Here is a 25,369-nt window from a genome sequence, read left to right as displayed (position 1 = left end):
TCTACTGGAGACAGTGCAGTGTAAAATGAAAACAAGTTTAACTGTCCAGTGTTTTTGATATCATGCTGTTACAGTGTGCCCACACAGAGCTGTTGTGTGCTTTAGCACAGTGTGGCTTGTCATAATAAGAAGGTAATTTAACACACTGAAACACACTTTACATGAAACGTTAACAAGCAAAAGTGCAAACTGTTCTGATAATGTGGGGGCGTGACACATAAAGAGATTAGTAGCTCATTTTAACCTTCTGTTAGCTGCTGAGGAGCTGATGTACTTTATTATTTTAGTGTGTTAAAAAATTATGTTCCTTTGGTCAAATTAGACATCAGTGTTTGTTTACAGTGCAGGTCCAGATCCAGGTGATCCCTCATTCTGAATACAATATAGCATATTGTATTATATACAATATAAGATTTATGTTATTTTCTAGTTTAACACTATACATTTGTGTGCAACTGGAATGGACAGAGAGATGGCAGACTGTAAAAGAGCAGGAAGGACAAAGTAAGCAAATGGGCAGATAGTGAGGTGGGAAAACAGAAAATAAGATTATGACATGAATGGTAGCATTTAAAAAGGTGCATATTACTCCAAACAGAGGCTACAAATCTATTCACCACTGATATCCTGTGTTGGGTCTGCACAGTAAATGGTAAATGGTAATGGCCTGCATTTGTGTAGCGCTTTACTCAGTCCCTAAGGACCCCAAAGTGGTGCCCCCCACCCACCCCAAACCCCACACCCCAAACCCCACCTCACCCCCACCCCACCTCACCCCTCCTCCACAAAGGTGGCAGTCATATACTACTGTTGTCCAACCTATTGAGTTGCTTTTAAAGATAACTTTGTAATCTAATGTTGTAATAGCAATTGCAAGGCATTGTTTGAGTGACATTATGATTGGGGGCTGAGCACCCCGACAAGTTTTGACCTAGGACCGTTCCTGACGGAATCAAATCCCCAGTTATAGTTACTGGAAAGACCTGCCCACATAATCCAGCAGGAGTAAAACAAAATAACTACAGAGTGATTGAGCTTGCATCAAGACAGCCTGCATGATGCAGTATTAAACTTTTTGCATTGTATTGTATTGTGCTTGTCCTCAGACAGGAGAATCAGCTGCATTACAGAAATTGAAGGTACAGTCTGTTAATAATAATAATAATAATAATGGATTGCATCAAAGCGCTTTACAATGCCACTATTCATTCACTCTCACATTCATACACTGGTGAAGGCAAGCTACAGTTGTAGCCACAGCTGCCCTGGGGCAGACTGACTGTTACTGAGTTGTTAGAATGATGTGTGTGAGTGCCTGCCATATGCTTTGTGCAAATAGATCTGATGAGTCGAACTGATAAGAAAGTTATCAAAAGTGCAAACCCCCCACATTACAGATGGCTCATCAGGTTGTTTCAGTGGCTATTGTTTTTTCTTTATAAAAATCTCTGTTTAAAGGTATAAAAGAAGCCAAGTGAAAATACAAACAGCACATCGAGGAACACTTTCAAACAAACAACTCGAGAAATGTGGCAGGTGATCAAGACACTTACTGGCTACAAAGACAATCACACACAAACCACTCCCCGGACATCACCTCACCTGATACCCTAAACCTGTGCAGAGTCAACTTGAGGAAAGCAGCGGGTCCTGACAGAGTAGCCGGAAGAGTGCTTAAAGCTTGCATAAGACCAACTAGCAGAGGTTTTCATCCATCTTCAACCTCTCCCTTCTACAGTCTGTAGTACCATCCTGCTTTAAGTCAACCACCATCCTTCCAGTGCCCAAGAAGAACAGTGAGTTGCTTGAATGACTACTGTCCAGTTGCTTTAACATCCATAATTGCCAAACACTTTGAGAAACTCATCATGTTGCACATTAAAGCTGCCATCCCTGCAGACCTCGATCCATACCATTTTGCATACAGGGCAAACAGGTTGACAGAGGACGCCATAATAACAGCTCTTCACTCAACCCTCACACACCTGGACAGTAGTAACACCTATGTGAGAATGCTGTTTGTGGACTTCAGCTCTGCCTTCAATACAGTTCAACCTCAAAAACCGGTTAATAAACTAGGACTCAACTTAGGACTCAGCAGCTCACTGTGCACCTGGATATTGGACTTCCTGAGCAACAGATCTCAGAACGTCAGGATGGGAGAGCACACCTCCTGCACCTTCATTCTGAACGTAGGCATCCCACAGGGGTGTGTTCTCAGTCCCCTCTTTTACTCACTTTCCACCCATGATTGTTCTCCAATCCACACCAGTAACACCATCATAAAATTTGCTGATGACACCACCATCATAGGACTGATTGACAACAACAATGAATCAGCCTACAGAGAGGAGATTCAGCATCTGAAGCAATGGTGTGACAACAACAACCTACATCTGAACACAGCCAAGACCAAGGAGATGGTAACTGACTTCAGGTGAACAAAGTGATCTGAGCACTCTATCCTCTACATTGATGGGGAGGAGGTAGAAAGGGTAGAAAGCTTTAAGTTCCTCGGAGTCCAAATCTCGGCCAACCTTACCTGGTCCACAAACATTTCCCACTAGGTAGGGAAAGCACAACAAAGGCTGCACTTTCTCAGGAAGCTGCATTAGGCCCAATTACCCCAGAGACTGCTAGTAAACTTCTACTCCACCACTGAGAGCCTTCTGACCTACTCCAGCACACTCTGGTTCAACTGCTGCACTGTAGAGGACAAGAGGAAACTGCAGTGGGTGGTGAGGGCAGCAGTGCGGGCAATTGGGACTTCACTAACCCCCCTCAGAGACATTTATACTGGCAGACTTCAGCGGAAAGCCAGCATCATCATCAAGGACCCCTCACACCCTGGACACTCACCTTTTCCCCCCTTTCCCTCTGGTAAACACTAGAGGTCCATCAGGTCAAAGACAAACAGACTCAATAGAAGCTTCTACCGACAGGCTGTCAAACATGCCCTACCTTCAGTCTGATTGAAGGTTAACTGCACTGCCAACACTCAAGGAGATTACACTTTATCCATAAACCCTATTTTTATTTATACTATAATGCAACCAACATTCCTACCTCTACAAACTGTATTTATTGTAGTAGCAACAGCATCCCCCCCATTTAGATCAATATATATATTTGGACACTGACACAAGTTTTGTTTTTTTTACCCATTTACTTAAACATATTCCAAATATAGTTATATAATGGACATAGACTAATGTGCAGACTGTCAGCTTTCATTTGAGGTGTGGTTCTTGCATTTGGAAGATTTTCTGTTAATAGACAACATGTGGTAAAAGGAGCCCTCCGTGTAGGTGAAACAAGCCACCCCTAAGCTGCTAAAATAGAAAAAAATCCAATGCAACAAATCACTACAATATTAGTTGTGGCAAAATCTACAGTTTAGTACATCCTGAGAAAGAAAGAAAGCACTGGTGAACTAAGTTGATACGTAACCTGACGATGCCTCGGAGACTTCAGCTTCAAAGAACTGGTGACATTGGTGCAAAATCATCACTTGCCAAAACCCTCCGTGATTGTTCAGCGGTTTAAATTCCACACTCATTCATGCAAGCCAGGAGTTTCAGTGGCTGCGTATGTGGTGGAGCTGAGACAGCTATTGGAGCACTGTGAGTTTGGAGGCGTGCTGGATGACATGCTACGCGACAGGTTGGTGTGTGGTATAAATGTTGATGGCATGCAGCGTCGGTTGTTTGGGGAGCCCACACTGGACTTTAAGAAAGCTTTGAAAATTGCTCAGGCAATAGAAACAGCAGCTAATAACATTAAAGACATCAGAACGCTAACGACAATATGCACTCAGCTGATGTACATCATGTATCTCAGAGTGTGAGAGGCAAACCGAGGGAGCTAGTGGAGTGTTACCGGTGTGGGGGAGCAGATTTTGCCAAGGAGTGTGTTTTCAAAGACAGTACCTGCTAAAACTTCAAGAAAAAGGGGCACTTAGCCAAGAAATGCAGGAGCTCTAAGGAGAAACCAAAGAAGGAATGGAAGACAAAACCCAAACTAAACATGCATCACCTGCAGAGCATAGCGCCTGAGGAGGATGAGTGTGTTTTCAACATGTTTAATCTGGTTGGCTTAAATAAATGCCATGCAGAGCCCATATGCCACTACCCAGGTAAATGGGAAGGAGCTACAAATGGAGGTGGATACAGTGGCCTCAGCTTCCGTGATCAGCCAAGCCACCTACCACAGCTTATGGCACTCGGGCGGGGCGCCGGCTCTCCAAGCGACTGAGATAAGCCTGAGACAGTACACGGGTGAATGCATTCCCCCGCTTGGTGGTATAGAGGTGCATGCAGCATATCAGGGTCAAGAAACTGCAGCAACACTACTGGTGGTGAAAGTGGAGGGGGCTAATCTGCCTGAACTGGAGAGAAATCAGGTATGTAAGTGTAAGCCAAGATGAATTGCTGGGAAAGCATGCAGATGTTTTCAAGAATTAATTGGGCACTGTGACCAGGAGATATTTTATTTTGTATTTTTATGATCACAGTTATAATTAGAAGTATCAATCATTAATCATTTACCATTGTGGAATCTGATGACAGTATAATCTTTGTTTTATATCTATGGTAATCTGAGTAAAGATTAATGTATGCAGGTTATCATCATTGTAATCAAGTTTCAAATGGTATCCACAGCATTGTATTCACCGTCCATAACTGGAGGGTCTAGCAGGACCTTGTTCTAATTCATTTGCAGGCCTACATCAGAACAGGCACATAGAGAGTTATGTAAACACGCACGGTCACCCTTATTTACACAGGGAGGTCATGTCAGGACATTCTCTAGTTGGACACACAGGCTCACAGAACTGCACAACCTGACATGTCACACACTTGTTTTTCTCTAAAGTATCATCTGATGTTTGTATAAGGAAAACTTTGGACTATGGGGAGACTTATCATTTCCAGTAAGGTCTAACTGTGTGATGTCATCATGGGTTTAAATGAGGATGGGGAACGGTCCACTCTTTGGAGATCTGTGGCTGTACGCTTGTCTTCCCATGCTTCTGTCTTAGAAGCATGTAATAAAATCACTATGTTTGTCACCTACACGGACTCGGCTGTTTTTCCTTCTTACCCAAACTGAACCAGACGTAACAACTTGGTGCCGAAACTCCGGTTGGGGAGGAGGGGAGCTTGCAGCTATCGTGTGGGTGACAAACAGGGGCGGAGGCCAGCAGCCTATCTGAGTGACGCCAGGCGACATAAGAAAAGGTGAGTGCCACCTGTTGATTTTTATCCAAAGGCGCTATATTGGAAGTTAAAACTAAATTTAATTAAATAATATTCACTCGGTCTGGGCTTCTGGCGTTGGTCCATAGTGATCTTGTGTAATTAGTTTTAAAATAGGGCATAGTAGTCTGACTAAATTCATTGCTGTTTATTTTGGGGGTGAATTTTGAGTTAAGAAGTTATGTGTTTAAGTTAATACGGTTTAAGGTGTGTGGAAACAAATAGATACGGTTTAAGAGGTTAAATGTGGGTTGACTGGGAATGCCAGCCAGTCAATCGGTAGTGTAGGGATAATTTGGTTTTAATAGGGTAGCAGAGACGGTCTCGGGCTTCAGATAATTAAACGGGGGGGGGGGGCTGAGAGCTCACCGTGAGGCTTTTAAAAAAGTAAATTCGTTTAGGACTGAGAAGCTAGGCTCTCTAAGAATGCAGTTTGTTCAGCAGGTGGCGCTGACACCTGACCGCGGACGCGTGGTTAGGCTTTTGCCCGGTTTTGGCCTCCCGCTGGGGACTTGGGACTCCCGGTTAATTGGCCAGGTAATCTATGAGTGATTGCCTTCTACTGCATTGATTGATTAAGAAGGTTAGACCTGGCTGCATCCTATCTAAACGTTGGGCACACTGAGCTTTAAGTAAAGCCAAAAGCATGAACTGTGATGTGTCACGTGGCCGGTGGAGCTCCGTGTTTTCCTGGCGGGGAAGTAGTTTTAAAAGTAATTAGAATTTAGTAATTTGACCGTTCTTCAAGGCGGCGTACTTGAAACGGTAATTGATCAGCAAGAGCCGGGCTCTGGGCTGAAAGATGCTTTTAAATTAGTCAAAAATTTAGGAACACCAGCAGAAAAATAGAGAAGTGAGATAAAGTTGTTCTGGCATATGGTGTTTTCTTAGGAATTCGAGCGCTATCGGGAGGGCGTTCCCGAGGTGTGTATTGACCAGCAAGGCTAGGCCTGGGCTATAGGTGCTTTTAAATTAGTCAAAAAGTTAGGTGTAACCTCTTCTAGCATATGACGTCTATGCGGGCCCGTGTGTATATAGAATATAAAGTACCCGTGTGTGTGTGAATTTAAAAGTGTAAATTGTATAAACTGTCTTGTGTTGTTGAATTTCTTCTGTGTGGATCCAGAGTGTGAAAAAACGAAAACGCCTTTCTCTTCTCTCGCTGTTAGAGGAGAGTGTGTGTGTGTATTTCTCCTTAGGAGAAAGGAGGGGTTGTGTGGTGCTGCGCGGTAGCGGGCACACGCGCGCGAGTACGAGCGGAGTGTGTGTGTGTACAGCTGCGGCCCTTGGTTTCATCTCCCTATTTCTCCATTTCTGTCCTTCTGAGCTTCTCTTTGTTAGGTGAAAGGGGGTCTCAGAAGTATGGTTAAAAGATTTCAGTATATTAAATAAACTAAACCTTGTAGTCTTGTGTTTGTGATTTCCTAATGTGACTATGGTTTAATAGAATTCAAAGAGTAATGATCCCTTGTGTAAAACTCCCGTAAGGTAGGAGTGCGGGGATAAATATCTTGACAAAATTTGAGAACTTTGTGTGATTGCTGGGAGATTTTTAGTTGGGTCGTATTTCCTTCTCTACCTGGAAAAGGCAGAGATCTGTGCTTTATTTGATGTTGTGTAAATAAAGCTTTTAAAAGTTGGTTGAGTCTCTCGTATAAGGAGGGAAAACGGTGCATGGTAGATTGTCTGGATTATTTTTGTATGTGAAAACTTTGTAGTTGTTAGGGAAGTGAATGTGAGAGTGAATTTTCGCTGGCTTTGCGTGCTTAAAACTGTTGCAGTAGACGTTTGTGAAGTTTTGTTGTGAAAGGACGATTAGAGTGTGTGTGTGTGTGTAGGTGTGTCTGTGAGAGAAAGACAAGGTGGGGGCCGAGTGCTGTGTGTGTGTGACTTTCTGCATGACAGAAGAGGAGAAGTAGGTCAGTTGATTTTCTGTGAAATAATAATAGTCAAGAAAAAGGGAAAACAATAAAGTGTGGAAGTGTGAGTGAGATATTGTCTCTGACTGGGGAAGCAGTGAGAGTAGAGGCCACCTTATTCCCCTGCTGGACACAAGAGAGAACAGGATTTGGAGTGTTGTGGAGGAAAATGATTAGTAATAACATCAAGCAGTTTTTGTGTTTGCAGTCAAGAACATATGAAATTTTTACTTGTGGGGTTTAAAGTTAGTAAAGAGTTAAATCAACCCTCCTCAAGAGTTCAATAATTTAGGCAGTTATGTTTATACGAATACTAAATGTATGTTTAGTGTCCTCATACAGGTGTTTTTTCTTAACCTGGAAACCTGAGTACGGCAGCAGAAGACAGGCCAAGCTTTGGCTAAAAATTCACGGCTGGACACCAGAGTTGTCCCCACCCCTCCTGGAAAACAAAAAGAAAAAAAAAAAGAGAGAATGTAGTTTTAGGCAGGTTTTTCTCGCTGAACTGCTCTGGGTGCTGTGTCCCTGAATCTCACCAGTGTTAACCTCTGGCGGAAGACAAATAAAACCACACACAACCAGAGAAGGATAATAATAAGCCCAGAGGGCATTTGTGTGGTCTGGGGAGCAGAGTCCGGAGCGGTTTGGTTATGAAAACGATGCCTGTGTGAGATATCTGGGGCTTAAGGCCTCGACTCAATTGTTTACTGTACACTAAAAAGAAAAGAAAACAGCCTGAGCAGTGGTGCAGAGTGAAAACGATGAATTAACAGTGTGAGTCTTATTTCAGAGCGCCACATCATTGTGATGGAGATTTAATAAAAGGAGGAACACACGGACAAAGAAGAAGAGAAAGGGGGGGCAGCCCTTGACCCCGATTGCCTGAGGTATTAAAGTTCTGTACTAAATTCTGGTTTCCAGTGTGAGAAAAGTCACGCAGTGCCAGTAGTAGAGCTAGGTTGAGTGATGATTCTAAATTACTGTAAGTAAATCATCGTACACCCGTTCAAGTTTCATGATAACGGGGATCTAGACTTTGTTGAACTCTAGGCAATTTGAACAGCTAAGATTTGAGTGACCAAGTAGCAGTTGAATAAAAGTCATTGAATAAGTGTTGAAATAAACAGGCAGAATTAAGAGAATTAAAACATTTCAAGAGCTCAAATTACTTAATATGGAAACGGTTCTATTTTGTTTCACGAACGCAAAACATATAGGTTTATGAATAGGAAAAGGTTGAGGTGGTGTTGATTTGACTCTGTGTAGGTTTAGGTGGGTATTTTTATTGATGGGAGGAATATTCAGTGACAAATTCCTAAGACCCGGGCGTCTGCATTTTTGTTTTTGTTATCTTTCATTTTATTTTGTTTTATATTTTGAACAGTGCACTGATTTTTGTTTGTGAATCTTTTCTTTAAGCAGATCTGCACATCGGAAATTACAAGCATTACACGTCGGCGAGAAAATTGTTGCAAGTGAGTTTCTCCACATTAAAATGGGCACAGGAGAAAGCCACTTATCTGGGACAATTAGAAAGTAAGTTCCTGTCCAAAAAGGATTCAGCGATGTAATCCAAGCTAAAGTTCTTCGTTTTCTTTTTGAAATGACGTCATTTTGCTGAGTGCGGAAATCTAAATGCGACGATGGTTTCCACTATCAGCAAAGAAAGAAAGAATGGATGAAAGACTGGAAACAAAACAAACGGACTGACTGGTAAAAGATGACAAGACTTGACTACGACTTAAGGTTAACCTCCACCGAGATAGAACAAGAGGGTGGATGAATTTATGTGTGATTCTTTTTACAGGAAATCTTTTTATAGCACCTCTGGAATGTGGATGTGCTGCTAATGTTTGCTTTGCTGTGTTAAGAATGTGTGAGGAGGGTGCAGTAGAAAACAGACAAGTGACATGAAAACAAGTAATGATAACCAATAACTAATTTGGGGACAGTTTAACCTAGAGCCCACTAACTGGCCATTAGGGGGCTCTCTCTCTTGGAGTAATATTGCCCAAGTGTGAATAAAACAAATTGTGGCAATAAAAGTGATTTAATGATTGGAGAAACCGGAACATGATACTTGTCTGTTGTGCTGAATCTTTTATTACTCTTATGATTTGCAGGTGGTTGTAAATAAGCTGTTTGCTTTAACAGGTTTGCTTTTTAGCTGAATTGCAAAATACAACTAGAACGATTAATTGAGATTAATCGCAACTAACCTGAAACTGAGGAGGTTCTATATAAGGAAGAATTAAAACAGGTATAAAGTGCATTTGATCTTTAATTGCAGGTGTGACCATGAAGATTTTTGTTACAGATTGCAGGTTGTTGCTCATTATTGAAGTGTGCTCATAAAGGCAAAAGCTATATAGGGGGTCTATGATTTGGTTTGTGTTTTAATAATTTAGGTATGGCAAAATTAAAGGTTTCTAGACAATTTAGGGAACGAGTGAGAAGCATAAATAGATGATCAGAAACTGAGTACTAGACTTAAACTTAAGTTAGAATTAAGAATGCCCAATTTGTTTGAGGTCTGTTGTTCACTTTTATACACACATTGCAAATGTGCTTATAGGGAGCTGGCACTTAGTCTGTGAAGGTCAAAAGCTTCATCCAACAATGGATCGGATTGATATATTGGAGCTATTGACTTCACGTGCAGAGGGTTAAGTGCATGCACGCTTACACACATAGGCATAGCATAGGATTGGAATAAACAAAGTCAACAACATTAGGTTAGGAGAGCCAGCGCAGGAGAGGTGTTGGCTTTCTGTCTCTTGCAGAGAAGGGAACAGACACCAGACGGGGACACGGAGATATGGGGACCCTTCACAGCAACTGGGGTCAAGTGTCATGGCCTTGGGGCTCCTTGAGAAGATGGATCCCATAACCACAGCGATAACCAGGAAGGGGTTGGCGAAAACTAGGAACACCAGAGACCAACGAGGTTCGAGAGGCTTTTGGCAAAAAGGGGGACACGGCGGTGACAACGGACATCAAACACACAGATCTTTGTTTGAATAATCCCTAGATCTGTGTAACGACTGAAGGGTGGTCTACCCCGGAAGTCGAAGAAAGAAGAATCCGAGGGCGTTTCTTCACTCCAAGAGGAGGTGGTAAAGGGGCCTGAAGCGTGACAGGCTGAAACTCGAGTCTGAAGCTAAAAGAACAGCTGGGTTGTGGGAAAATTGGAAAACAACGGAGGTGTTGGGGTTGATAAGTGTCATAACGTGTTTGTTTGGTTTGGAGACAAATCCTGGTGTGAGTTGGGCTGGCAAGCCAGCCCAAAGAGGAGGAATGTGACCAGGAGATATTTTATTTTGTATTTTTATGATCACAGTTATAATTAGAAGTATCAATCATTAATCATTTACCATTGTGGAATCTGATGACAGTATAATCTTTGTTTTATATCTATGGTAATCTGAGTAAAGATTAATGTATGCAGGTTATCATCATTGTAATCAAGTTTCAAATGGTATCCACAGCATTGTATTCACCGTCCATAACTGGAGGGTCTAGCAGGACCTTGTTCTAATTCATTTGCAGGCCTACATCAGAACAGGCACATAGAGAGTTATGTAAACACGCACGGTCACCCTTATTTACACAGGGAGGTCATGTCAGGACATTCTCTAGTTGGACACACAGGCTCACAGAACTGCACAACCTGACATGTCACACACTTGTTTTTCTCTAAAGTATCATCTGATGTTTGTATAAGGAAAACTTTGGACTATGGGGAGACTTATCATTTCCAGTAAGGTCTAACTGTGTGATGTCATCATGGGTTTAAATGAGGATGGGGAACGGTCCACTCTTTGGAGATCTGTGGCTGTACGCTTGTCTTCCCATGCTTCTGTCTTAGAAGCATGTAATAAAATCACTATGTTTGTCACCTACACGGACTCGGCTGTTTTTCCTTCTTACCCAAACTGAACCAGACGTAACAGCACCCTCTAGGGCACCACTGTGAAGCTGTGTGCGGACTCTTTTGTCCGGCAACGCTTTTTCAAACCACGCACTGTACCATACGCCATGAAGGCCAAGCTGGAAGTAGAATTGAGAGACTACAACAGTTCTCAGACTGGGCAGCCCCGATTCTACCAGTGTTGAAGGAGGACTGAGGGGTGTGTATATGTGGTGATTACAAACTGACAGTAAACCAAGCCTCTCAGCTCAACACCTACCCTCTGCCTCAAGTGGATGACCTGTTTGCCACACTGGCGGGTGGTCAGACATTCACAAATTTGGATATGAGTCATGCATACCACCAGTTGCTGCTGAGAAATCAAAAAAATATGTGACAATAAACACACACAAGGAGCTGTTCAAGTACAATCGCCTGGTGTTTGGCGTTGCATCCAGTCCGGCTATCTTTCAGCACACCATGGACAATCTTCTGCAAAAGATTCCCAGTGTTGCTGTTTACTTGGATGACATTTTAGTTACAAGTAAAACAGAAGAGGAGCATCTGCGTAACCTTGAGCAGGTGTTGAAGAAGCTCTCAGAAGCTGGGTTGCATTTGAAGTGCAGTAAGTTTGTTTTCCAAGCCCCTAGCGTGACATACCTGTGTCATCGCATCTCAGCTCAGGGCCTGTCCCCGCTGGAAGACAAAGTGAGGGCAGTAAAGGAAGCCCCCAGTCCAAAGAATGTAGCTGAACTAAGATCATTCTTGGGCTTAGTGAACTATTATGGGAAGTTTTTGCCTAACCTCTCCAGCATGCTTGCTCCCCTGTATGGGCTCTACTTTTAGAAAATTTGATGTTTTCTAAAAATAGATAAAATAGATCAAATTTGATATTTTCTAAAAATAGAAAATATCAAATTAAAGACTTTACAAGGCAAGACATAATGATGGAGAGACTGTTTCATTTCTAGAGTTGTGCAGTTATTCCCTCAAACCACTGCATTCTAACTACTGAGTGAAAGTAAAAGAAAAGGAGTCGAACAAAAGAACCCAAGTGGGGGGAGAAATATATCAGTATGATAAATTAGTGGTCTGACTGATAATCTTCTTCTTCTTCTTCTTCTTAATATGGAATTTGTAGGTGTTTTTATTTATTTTTGTTGTTTTAATAGAACTGTTATTCCAAGGTGGCCTAATTACCTAATTACTAATAGCCTTAATGTCATAACACAGGAAACACAGAAGATGTTTCCTGTGCTAAGGCAATTGAAATGAGTAGATATAAGTGGCATCTGATAAAAAGAAAACTTTCTATTCCATCCTGTGATAAGAACACAGTGAGAGACTGAAATGAACCATCTACAGAGGACACAATAAACCTCAGTAACCACATTATCTTCAGTCCTGAGCAGATTGTTATTGCGGATTTCTGAAAAAAAGCAGATTTATTTTAAACACATCTACTTGCACATTGAACTTAAGAGAAAAATATAAAAGAATCAACATTTCCTCTGCTTTTCTAGGCAAACACTCAATGTGTACATTACAGTCAGCATGATTTCATACTGATGACCGACAGTTCTCTGGTAATTCAGTCAGTTTACACAGTCCACACCCATCAAGTGCTTAAATGAATACATTTCCAACCATGGACATATTTACCTTTTACAGGTACAGATTATAATATTAGCAGATGTTTAGCTGCACCTACAATAAAACTTTATCGTGAGTATATAGTCCACACATTCACTATTCAACATATTTGAATTTACCAAATGGATCTTAAATTCCAGGAATTAGTATGTGCATCATACTTCAAGAGAGATTCAAGATTCTTTATTTGTCACATGCATAGTTATACAAGTACAATACGCAGTGAAATGTATCCTGAAACCCTCCTCGACTGTGCAAAAGGGGAGAGAATTACATTATATACATTATGTGAATATATACATGGGGGACTTTATGTGCAGTAAGTGGCATTGTGTGGAGCAAGTGGGTGAATTCTGTACATTAAATGAATTAAATAAAACAGACAATCTCAAATTTTTTAAATTAAAAAATCTGAAATGTATATTGTGCCGGTGGTTGTTAGAGTGTCTGGAAGAGAGTCCTGGCTCAGTCACTTATGGATGCTTATGGATACTTAAAGATTTAAATATATTTATGACCGGCTATCCAAAAAAAATGTTGGGACCACATATAAAATTGAAATAATACTGAAATCACTGATAACCCTATACTTGAAAATGTAACAACATTTAAAGTAAACATGCTTAACATGTTTACTTTAAATGTGATACCCAGAACCTGCTAGAAAACACAGTAACAAAAAATGTTAATGAAGCCATTGAGATTTTTGTCATTTCTTTATTAATCTCATAATATAACCATCAACATCATCAGTTTTCCTAAACGTCCTCAAAGTAGAAAGATGCCCAAGGAAACAACTGAGATGAACATACACTGCCTTCACACACATATGAACTTGAGTGACATCTCATTCGTAATACACAGAGTTTAATATGATAGCCAACCCTTTGTAGCTATAAAAGGTTGGATACTTCTGGGATGGCTTTCCACAAGGTTTACGGGTGTGTTTGTGGGAATCTTTGACCATTCTTCCAGAACCACTTTTGTGAGGTCTGTAAACCATAAAGTTTTATTTTGCTATACTCTTGACAAAACATTTGTTTTGCTGTCTAAGTTTAGCCAACTACAAAATGGCACCTATGTTTATTGTGTGAAGCTAGTTTTCTCCTTTGGTATATACACATTTAGGTTATTCATATATATTTGTCATTTTTATTTTTTATTACTTTTTTTTTTTTAACAGTGAATTTCCAGAACTTTGGCCTAATTTTCTGATTAAGTGCTTCTGTCTGCCATTGGAAGAAAAAGCAGACTAAAGTACACATTCAGAGGCAGGTGAGGTGGTGGGTGCTAAAGTTACATCCATAAATTTTTGGATCAAGACAGTTTTTGTACTTTTGCCTCGCTACATCACCACAGCAGATTTTAAATCAAACAATCCAAACGTAATTGGAATGCAGACTTTCAGCTTAAATCAAGTGCTGACAAATATGCAAAAAACTAAAGGCACTAGGATACATTCCAGATTAGTTACTTTGCATGCTACTGCAACACTATCTGACTGTCATTTCTTTTTGACATCTGACTGGCCACTTGGTGTTCGCTCTCTCTGCGGTAGAGTATCACTTCCTGTTCCTGCTCAACACACAGTGGTGTTTTTGAGTAGCTTATCTGCTTAGCAATTTAATTAAAAACTTTTAGATACCTCCTTTTTTATAGTATAATCTACACGTGCTTCATCCGAACCACACTCTGTGTACTCACTTCTAAATTATAGCCAAAGTATTCACTCACTGTGTCTTTACTGTATCGCTAGCTTAGCTTAGCTCATAGCCGACTTGCTAGCAGCATGGCCTCTTCACCTGTCCCTCCTGCACTTTCCTGCTCATTGCGTCAGATGTTTAGTTACTCCTCGGCCTCCTTTAGCAGTAGTGATACTTGTAACAAATGTAGCATATTTGCAGCTCTGGAGGCCATGATTACTGAATTGGAGACTCGGCTTCGCACCCTTCATTCACTCATAGCTAGCCAGGCCCCTGTAGCTGGTGCAGCTGAAGATAGCGTAGGCCCCGATAGCTTTTACCCGGCATATTTGTTCCTTACATTGGAATTTGGAGGTGTGTGTGTGTGCGTGTGTGTCAGAGTGTGACCCCATAAACGACTTCCCTAAACCTGCTGGTCTGGAAAGTCCAAACAACAGAAGAATTTACTGAATACAGTAAAACAAAACAAAACAAAACCAAAACAATTACGCTGCATCGTTTCTTCTGTTTCTATTTGGCCACAACACCTCATCCACATCACAAGCAATATTTTCACTGGCCGATCAGCAGGGCAAATATCGCCTAGCATGGCGAATCGAGAAAAAACTAAAAAGTGTGGGTGGACAGTGAACCAGTCTTCATCGTCCTCATCCTCCTCCTCCTCCCCCTCCTCCTCTTACTCTCACTCCTCTGGCTCTGCCTCTGTTTCCAATGTTGGCATCCATTGCACCAAAACAGAAGAACTCACCTGTTGCCCTTTTATAAAGCTCTGATTTTTTCATTGCAATTATGTGTGAAAGGTGTTTACCTATGTGATGAGTTAGTATGCAAAGTAGGGCAACTGAGTTTACAATTTTGAATGACAGTGTGTTTCTCTTGTGAAAACAAGAGATTTTCTTCATGAAAAGAGTTCCAAATGCAGAGAATTATGTGTAGTGTTTTGAAAAAAGTGTGTTTTAAAACTGCAATTTGAGTGTAAAGCAGGAATTATGCTTGTAGTTTAGCAGAATTGGTTTAGGGGGGTGGTGCATCAGTTACATGTGGTAGTCACTGTGTCTGAAGTACATGTAATTGTGTGTAAACAACTGGAAATAACTGTAATATTACTGTTAATATTACTCTGAAAATAAAGGATCACTAAGAGTTTTCACTTTCCTGAATCGCCTGAAACTTTCCTTAGGTGTCTTCTCTGTGTTGACTAATGTCCAGATCGGATGACAACATATTCTCAGGGCTATCTTGATCTGATCTTCTTCTGCAAGTACTTTAGGGGGAAAAATCTGAAATTCATTTCCTTATGAAATAGGAAGAAAGCCACATCAGAAATGCTCTCAGTGGCTGTCAAGAATCCATTTTGTAGAAAAGCAGAATGTGAAAAGAAAGACTGAGATATGCCAATTACACAAGAACTGGACTGAAAATCAGCAGAAACAGGTCTTGTGGAGCAATCAATTCAAATTTTGAAATTTATGGTTCAAATTGTGCCCAGTATATATGAAAATCTGGAGAGTAATGTGTGGTTTACAAAACGTAATATTTTGTATTAGTGTAAGTGGTCAGTCTTTGCTCAGATATAGTAACCTTATCCCTGTTTCCATAGTAATATCTACAAGCACTGACAATAATGTAATTGCTGTGCTCTATAAATTGCAGCTTCCTATTCCTCTCAGTACAGTGTTTATCACCCTGTTTAAATTACAGAGCTTTATTTACTAAACATTTTATTGTTGATGATTTTGTTACCTCTCATAAATTAGACTCATTTGGACTTTGTTCAACTAGGCAACTGCTTCCCACTTGTGAAAAATTCTCCACTAAAATACAAATTTTCACAAGCCTAAAAATACTCTACAAACCAAGTACACATCGTAAGATATCTTGGGTGTTTTGCACACCCACTTATAGATACACAAGGATACTTAATATAATTTTTTTTAATTTACTTAATTGAATTAATGAATTTATCAGCCACAGGCAAGGCCAGAGCTGGGAATTGTTTGTGGAGGAGGAAGGAAGGTTATATGTTGTCAGTACGGACAAACACATTTTTAAGTTTGTGTGGATGAAGAAGAGTGATCTTTAGCTTTACTGAGTATTTTTTAATCATTTCATCACAACACACAATTTAACATCTCATCCTAAATTAAAGATTAAAGATACTGCAATAGACAATAAACTCCATGTTAGGGAAAATGTTCTAAAACACTTCTTCAGTAAAGACTCAGAGAAGAGAAACACACAGAAGTTCTTGCTAGCAAGGGCAGTCTCCACACTAAGAGACTCCAGTGAGAGAACTGCCCTGGTCTTTATTTATACTCTTGAGCGTATGTGTGTGTGTATGATGTGTGTGTGGTGTGTGTGTGTGTGTGTGTGTGTGTGTGTGTGTGTGTGTGTGTGTGTCACTGCTGATCAAAAGGGTCATATAACATACAAACACAAAAGGTACATCCTTGGTCATAAAGAGGGTAGTCTCCCCCACCCTAGATGGCACGGTGAGGAAGTCCAGCAGTTAAAGCACTTAGACTGAAACAGACATAGCTACGTTAAAACAATAAAACAAGGTGCGACCTCTCCCACGCTCCCAGGATGTGGGGGGTGAACCAAGCCTGCAGCCTGCTAGAGATCACACATCTTGTCACTACACAATTGATTATATGCCTCTAAGTATACATGGTTAAACATTTCCTAATACAAATAACTACAAACAGCATCCTACCATAAGCAAACTTATATCACTAAAAGATTATACTGACTACTAAATACAATTTTCCATTGACACTCCAGAAAACCAGGAATCAACATATGAACATTATCTGTGCAAAGACTGATACTGCTGAAGTAAAAGAGCAAAGTCACAGAGGTGTTTATGAATACACAGCCAGGCGTTTTGCAATCTGGTCCATTTTGGCACAATCTGTGAGTTGAAATTTCTTAGGTATTGATATTGAACAGAAGAAATGATTTAACTTCATCTAAATACCTTAAAAATGCTTGTTTTTCAATAATTTTTGAAGAATTACCCATACACACATGCATAATGGCCCTTGTGTGAATGTGGAAAAATAGTCTTTGGGGCTTTAAATTCTGAGTTGCCGTAACTTTGGCTTCATATATTACATATTATACTTCATATACTACATATTGCTGTAAGGTGACCAACCATATGGCTACCAGTTTTGATATTTTTTTGACTATTTAGTTTTGCAAGAAAAATGTTTTAAGTAAAAAAAAAAAAAAAAAAATTGGCGTGTAAGTATGGACTTATTTTGCAAGAGAAAATTCTGAACGTGTGATTAAAGAATAAGTGGCAAAGGTACCAGTATCTATTAAAATATGACAGGAACCCAACCCAACAACAGAAACAAGAAAGATACATTAAACATAAAATAACTAAATATGAGAGTAGTTATGTGACAGTAATGTCTCTGTTTTCCTTTCCAATCCCATACCAAGTAAAGTTCAGGCTGGTATCAACAATACTGATTCGATATCAGTACTTTGTACAAGAATTTAATGTGCTTGGAAAATCAAAATCAGCATTATTGTATTTTAAATTATACCTTAACAATAAATACAAGACATAGCACTACTTGTTCTTATTGTTTAATTATGAAGAATTATCATACAAGAGGGAAAAAACCCAGTCAATGTCAAAACCTTTAAAATATTCAATTAACAATGACTCAAAACAAATATGACTGATTGAAAACAACAATAAAGCTAAGAACCATTTTCCTAGACTATCTATCTATCTATCTATCTATCTATCTATCTATCTATCTATCTATCTATCTATCTATCTATCTATCTATCTATCTATCTATCTATCTATCTATATCTATTTCATTTCAATGATCACAATAATATAGTTACTTTCTACTGCTTTTCTGTTAATGATAAAATCCAGTTTTCCCCAAACTACTAAAATAGACAAATTATTTGGTATCGGAGGAATCAGTATTTCAGTATCAATCCTCGCACCACTAGACAAGAGAGGGAGAAGAACAGTTAAGGAAACAACAAAGAAACTAAACATAAACATATTCAAAGTAGGACCTGAAACTGAATGAAAAATCAAGTATTCTAAACTAGAACAGCATCCAGCACTCCATAAAAACAAGGCAATAAGAGGAACTCAAACTATTGTGTTATTACTAGATATATTAGATTAACAATAAAAACATGACCTTATGACACTAACCCTATCAACAATAGCATAAGAAATCAAACTGCCTATAGAATCATAAAGAAATAAAATCAGGAACAATAAAACCCAACAGAAAGAAAAAATAGCTTTATTCACATGAATCCCAAGCTCTGTCATTCCTGGAGTAATGGCTAAACAATTAAAATGAAAGAGACGAAAATGTTCAGATTAAGTGCAATATGTAATGACAATAAGTGACCCTTGTGTGCGTTTATGGTCTTCTATCCATATCTAATGCACTTAAGGTGGTTTTTGAAAAAGTGAAGCTGCAGTTTGAATTTGCCTTCACTTCTTCCAGGGTTTCTGAATTTGTTGTAGGTAGGATTACGGTTTTCCTGTGTTTTGGGTTGATGGTCAATTATCACATCACCACATGAGGCAACCATCAAAGAGCCCAGGCCATCCATGAAGAACTCTAGAGTCAGAAACAGACATTTCCCATTTAAGAAAATATCATCTTAGTGCCATTTTCAATCTAAACCCCTTTTGAGGTCTGGACTTACCTGAATGCGCTACTCGCTGGAGCTTGGGGTCAAATCTCACCCTCTGCATGGCATCTGTACGAGCCAGGAAGAAGTTGACCACTCCACTGGCCAAATGGCATTGTGGGTAACCAGGAAGACGGTGGAATTTTCCACCAGACTTCCTGTATAGGCAGCCACCTTCATTTTCATCTCCTTCCTCATATAGAATAGAAAAGTAAAAGCGGTTCCCTTGTACTGACCCACCAACCTAATTAGAGAAAAACAAAAAACCCATTATAAAATCAACACAATACAGTACAACAGAATCATGTAACCAAGGTTCAAAACTGGTGATTGAGAAAAAATAATCTTGAATTATTATTCAAGATTAGATTAGGCCACGTTAGAAGTCTAGTTTTTTTTCAGATGCTTTCAATCATGTTTTTCTTGAAGGATGCAGACTTCTTCCTGTACCACTGCTTGAAGAAGGTGTCTTCCAGAAACTGGCAGTAGGACTGGGAGTTGAGCTTGACTCCATCCTCAACCCGAAAAGGCCCCACAAGCTCATCTATGATGATACCAGCCCAAACCAGTACTCCACCTCCACCTTGCTGGCGTCTGAGTCGGACTGGAGCTCTCTGCCCTTTACCAATCCAGCCACGGGCCCATCAAGACTCACTCTCATTTCATCAGTCCATAAAACCTTAAAAAAACCAGTCTTGAGATATTTCTTGGCCCAGTCTTGACGTTTCAGCTTGTGTGTCTTGTTCAGTGGTGGTCGTCTTTCAGCCTTTCTTACCTTGGCCATGTCTCTGAGTATTGCACACGTTGTGCTTTTGGGCACTCCAGTGATGTTGCAGCTCTGAAATATGGCCAAACTGGTGGCAAGTGGCATCTTGGCAGCTGCACGCTTGACTTTTCTCAGTTCATGGGCCGTTATTTTGCGCCTTGGTTTTTCCACACGCTTCTTGCGACCCTGTTGACTATTTTGAATGAAACGCTTGATTGTTCGATGATCACGCTTCAGAAGCTTTGCAATTTTGAGACTGCTGCATCCCTCTGCAAGATATCTCACTATTTTTGACTTTTCTGAGCCTGTCAAGTCCTTCTTTTGACCCATTTTGCCAAAGGAAAGGACGTTGCCTAATAATTATGCACACCTGATATAGGGTGTTGATGTCATTAGACCACACCCCTTCTCATTACAGAGATGCACATCGCCTAATATGCTTAATTGGTAGTAGGCTTTCGAGCCTATACAGCTTGGAGTAAGACAACATGCATGAAGAGGATGATGTGGACAAAATACTCATTTGCCTAATAATTCTGCACTCCCTGTCTTGTGTGAACTCTTTTCCCAATAAAAGGCAGCGAGAGGAGGCCGTCGTCGGGGTCATTCGTAATGAGATTCGAAGTGCGTTTCTGAGATACCGACGAGGCCTCCCTTGCAAATAAACCGATCGATCGCTGACTGTCTTGTTTTCTTCATGATGAATAAGTCTCTAAACCAGCAGGGCTTGTGGAAACACAGACCCAACATTTATTTGGTCCTTCGGAACCGGAGCCCAACGCATCGCATCCACCGAGGAGAGGGAGATGACGCCGCCGCAGTCTGCTAGCAGCCGAAAGCCCTGGTGCTTAACTTTGTCACCAGGCCGGTCGGGATGGATGGCAATTGACGGGATCCAGAGATTCTTCCCATGAACGGAAACAACACGAACAGTGAGTACAGAAGGCCTTAGAGAGCGGCTACGTGACCGTGCGGTTAAACGCAGTTACGTGAGTGTGCAAGCTGTGCGTGTAGACGCAAGCTGCCTGGCTTCTCCGCCAGTGTTTTTGTTTTTGTTTTTAAATCTTTTTGATTTATTTAAGGAGGTAGGTTTGGCTTCTCCGCCAGTGTTTTAAGGAGGGTTAAGACGGTTTCTCCACCGAAAGGAGGATAGAGCTCTAAAAAATTAAAAAAGGTTTTTCTCCGCAGTTAAGGGCGTTGAGTGTTTGGTTTCTCCTCCAATAGTAAGGAGGATAGAGCTCGCCACGGTAAGGGAGGTTATAGGCCTAAAGAGAGTGTGAATGAGCGTATGTGTGTGTGAGTGCCAGTAAGTGAACGCAGCAGCACAGAAGGAAACCTAAGTCGTGTTAACGGAATTACACGTAGCCTGGGTTTTGGGGTAAGGCGCGTTGCATGCCGCAAAATTAAAAGAAGTCTACCTTGAAAGAGGATGAAATACACTGCAAAGTATTTATTGGGCAGCACGTGGTGTGTGGATCGTTGACGAATGAAGTGAAATTGTGCTCTAAGCAGAAGTGAGTGTGAGTGTGTCTGACATCACGGTGTGTGTGAAAAGGTATCCAGCTGGGGCAGACATGATTCTGCAGGTCACCTGCCCAGTGGACAAAAGAAATAAAATAGTTGTGTGGATGAATGATAGCATGAAGAGTGTTTGGTGTTTCTCAGCCTGAAACAACTGCAATGCTATTTTCTGTTTTGGAGAAAAGGACAGTTTAAAAAAAATCAGAGAGAGAGATGTATGTTGTTTAAGCAGTGATGAGAATAATGGAAATGTGATGAGAGAGGAACACAAAAACATACAGAAAATGCATTAACTATACTAACCCTACATGCATATACACAATAAATGATACTCATGAAGACCAGACAGCATCTTAAGCACGAGATTCTGTTAGTCATCTTGTCCAAGTCACTAGTAAGATGAAAGTGATATATAGACTAGTGGACTGAATATTATAGGAGGACAGATGGTTGCATCATAGAGGAGGAAACAGAATGCTGATGAGAGGTCTTAAATGAGTGAGCTGAGTGAGCTGATTGTGAGTTTCTGGTGTGTGAAGAAGTTGTAACATGGCACACATTTAGTTACATGAGAAGAAACTTATTATGTGATGAGACAGCAGGGTTATGCTGTATGTTGTGTGTATGGCTGATTTGGATGAATGTTTGAGATTAAACTGGCTGTTGATTTGTCTTTTGTTACTAAGTTGAGCCTGCCAATTGGGTTGTTACGATTTATTCCCCTGAATTGAAGAACACGTGTCATGACTTAAACAAGGCCTTTCTTTCCTTTGCTTTCCTTTATTTTCTTTTTATTTTGTTACTCTCATGGTGCACTAAAGTTTTGTTTGATAATTTTTCTGTCATCTAAGCAGATCTGAACGTTTGAATAGGAAGAACTATACAACATGTTGTTGCGAACGGTTGCAAAGTGAGTTTCTCCAAAATTAAAATGGGCTGGGGAGAAAGCCACTTATTTGGGACAATTAGAAAGTAAGTTCCTGTCCAAAAGGATTCAACGAGGAAATCCAGTCTAAATTCTTTTTCTTTTTGAAATGTCGTCGTTTTTCTGAGGGTGGAAACAAAATGCGACAATAATTTCCACTATCAGCAAAAGAAAGAATCACTGAGTGAATGAGTGAGAATTTAAAAAAATGGGGAACTGACTGACTGGTTAAAGCTGACAAGACTGACTGACTTAACACCATTGTGTGAAGCTAACCCCCACCTGACAAAGGTGTGGCTGTATCACTGTGTGTGTCTCTGTTGCAGGAGCAGAAGGAGACCACAGGAGGAAACTTGGGTGACATGACTATGTGAACTCTGCAAATTTAACCTTTTTAGTTTTAATTTTTCTGTGTCTGTGAATTTACCATGGGTGTGTTATTCACTACCGTGTGTTGCTCACAGAGATTACTGTGAGAAAGAGTGTATACACCTGTGCAGCGCTAACATTTACATTTCTTTATTACAGCAGATGGTTAATCATGTGATTTGATCATGTGATTTACAGCAGGACACAACTTAATGATGTTTTTCTACCACAGGATTACTGAGATTTTGTGTGAAGAAAACTGTGGTTACAGGCTATATGTTGATGATGAAATTACACTGTGTTGTTGAGAAAATGTTGGAGAAAATGTGAATGTTACAGGGGAGAAGTGAATACAGTGTGATACTGTATTTGAAACCAGTGTTGCATCTTTTTACAGCAGAGTGTTAACTTTATGACTTTTCACAGCTCCTCTGGAATCTGGATGGCCGACACCTGACAACCAGGATGATCCGTGTGTTTGGCTAATGTTTGTTTTTCTTTAAGAGTGTTTGAAGAGGATTCAGCACAGACAGACAAGTGACAATTGAACAGATGTGCAGTGGTTACTGAATAGTTAAATAGGGCTCATTATCTGACCACACTGTTGGGCTCATGGTGAGTGACAAACTTAAGGGACGTCACTGATTACAATGTGGAATGACGTTGAGATGTTAAATGATTTGGAGCAAAGTATGGAAAAAGCAGGAGTTTAAGGAGTTTAGAATAAACCTGCAATGATCCTTGTCTCTGTGATGCTGAATACTTTATTACACTTACGAGCTGCAGTTAGTTGCAAATGTGAAGTTGTTTTAACTTAAAGACTTTGTCTTCTAGGATACAGGCTCTGGGTGGAGCTGGGAGTTAAACAAGCTAAACATTTAATTGCTGACTAATGTTTTTACACAAGGTTACAGGTGGAGTATGGCTGCTCCAAGGGACAAACCCTGGAGATTGTTTTAGGGAGACTGTGCAACATTCTTGTACATGTCTCATTGGGGAGTTGACACGTGGTGAAAGCCGTGTGGCGAGAGGAGTGTCATTTTTTTTTAAATTTGTAGATGTCGTGAGGTGCCAGGACGAGAAGGAGTGGCTGAGGGGATTGTCCACAAGATGGGAGCTGAGGCCAGGAGAGAGTCTTCAGGAGGATCAGAGACAGCACAGAAGACATCGCACAGAGAGCTGTGCTACTGGGCTTTCAGGAGATCATCGGGAGGAGTCTTTGCACAGCAAACAACCATAAGGAGTGGAAGAGTTTTGACGTTGACGTTGAGGAAGACAACTAAGGTGTACGACGTGCTCTGCCTTACATCGTCTGCAGACTAAATTTACATTTCTGTCACCTACAAGACACTTGTCTTTAATGTAACGCTTACTCTCACAACCACACATATTACCATAAAATGGTGCACAATTCTGACTCCATCAACCCTTTTGCCAACGAAAGAAGAGGGCACTTCTCATGAGTGTAGAGAGCACTTGGAGAAGGAGTGTAAGCCAAGGGATGACTCAATAGCTGTGGCACTCGTTGAGGGAAAGGTTTGGTTTGTTGATGATTTGAGTCTTACGACAGTAGAGGGACAGGCTAAGACAGGTTTTACTGTAGCAGACAGTGAGAAAGTTATCTGTGCAGGACAACTAACATGTTTCATATTTGCTTGAGCAGCAGAGATGCTAGCTTTAACGGAAGCGTGTAAAGCTGCAGAGAGACAATATACACTGATAGGCAGTATGCATTTGCTACATTACATTTCTTTTTAGCGCAGTGAGTGAGACGAGGTGTGGCAACGCCTACAGGGAAACCTGTAGAACACGCCAAACTCTTGCAAAATCTGCTGGAGGCAGTGTTATTAACCAGTGGAATTGCCGCTTGTAAATGTGCAGCACACATGTGAGGGAAAGATCCAGTTGCATTAGGGAAGGTTTTTGCAGATAAGATCGCAAAAGAGGCAGCTTTAGTTGAACATGGTGTTAACATTTTAGCAGTACAACATCAGCAGACACGCAGGCCCACTCACCTACAGCAGGAAAACGGTTGTGACTTACAGAAGGAGCGAGCTTGCAGGATGGTGTTTATTATCTGTGCGATAAACCAATACTGCCTAAGAATTTGTATAAGACTGCTGCTATTTTGAGCCATGGGCCGTGCCATTTCACAACAGCAGGGAGATGATGGGAGCAGTAGAGCAACATTTTTATACTCTAGGATTTAATACTTTAAAAAAAAATAATTTGCAGGTCATGTATGATATGTTGCAAGCACAATTCTCGGGGTAATTTGAGACTGAAGAGAGGGAAATTCCCCAGACCCAGTCACCCATTTCAAGTTATTCACATGGACTGTATAGAGCTGTCCAACTGTAATAACTATAAGTACTGTGTAGTGATAGCGTGCCCTTTTTCAAAGTGGGTAGAAATCGTCCCAACTAGGAAAGCAGATGCCATTTTGGTGGCCAAAGCAATATATAAGAATATCATCCCGGAACATGGGATTCCAGAGACCATCGCTGACTGTCTTGTTTTCTTCATGATGAATAAGTCTCTAAACCAGCGGGGCTTGTGGAAACACAGACCCAACAATTGATGTCTTCTCTTATCAAGAAAACTTAAAACTTGTAGGTCCAAGTTACACATGATTGAGCTAAAGAAAAAA

At 40.6% G+C, this 25,369-nt stretch overlaps 1 protein-coding gene across 3 annotated transcripts in view; it reads right to left on the bottom strand.

The window, feature by feature from the left end:
* Nucleotides 1–16,653: 16,653 nt before the first annotated feature.
* The window catches only part of LOC309704698 (beta-1,4 N-acetylgalactosaminyltransferase 2-like), a 40,840-nt gene continuing 32,124 nt past the window's right edge, over nucleotides 16,654–25,369 (bottom strand). For all 3 annotated transcript variants that reach the window (XM_082530080.1, XM_082530079.1, XM_082530078.1), the window contains exons 11-12: nucleotides 19,154–19,382; nucleotides 16,654–19,065 (exon numbers count right to left, since the gene is read on the bottom strand). In XM_082530080.1, the coding sequence (XP_082386206.1) occupies nucleotides 18,872–19,065; nucleotides 19,154–19,382 (423 nt within the window). In that variant the 3' untranslated portion in view covers nucleotides 16,654–18,871. The remainder of the gene's footprint in view (nucleotides 19,066–19,153; nucleotides 19,383–25,369) is intronic.

This window comes from Aulonocara stuartgranti, assembly GCF_965226115.1.
Source record: "Aulonocara stuartgranti genome assembly, chromosome: 4".
Classification (NCBI taxonomy): domain Eukaryota; kingdom Metazoa; phylum Chordata; class Actinopteri; order Cichliformes; family Cichlidae; genus Aulonocara; species Aulonocara stuartgranti.
This window is presented reverse-complemented; position numbering and strand designations above follow the sequence as displayed.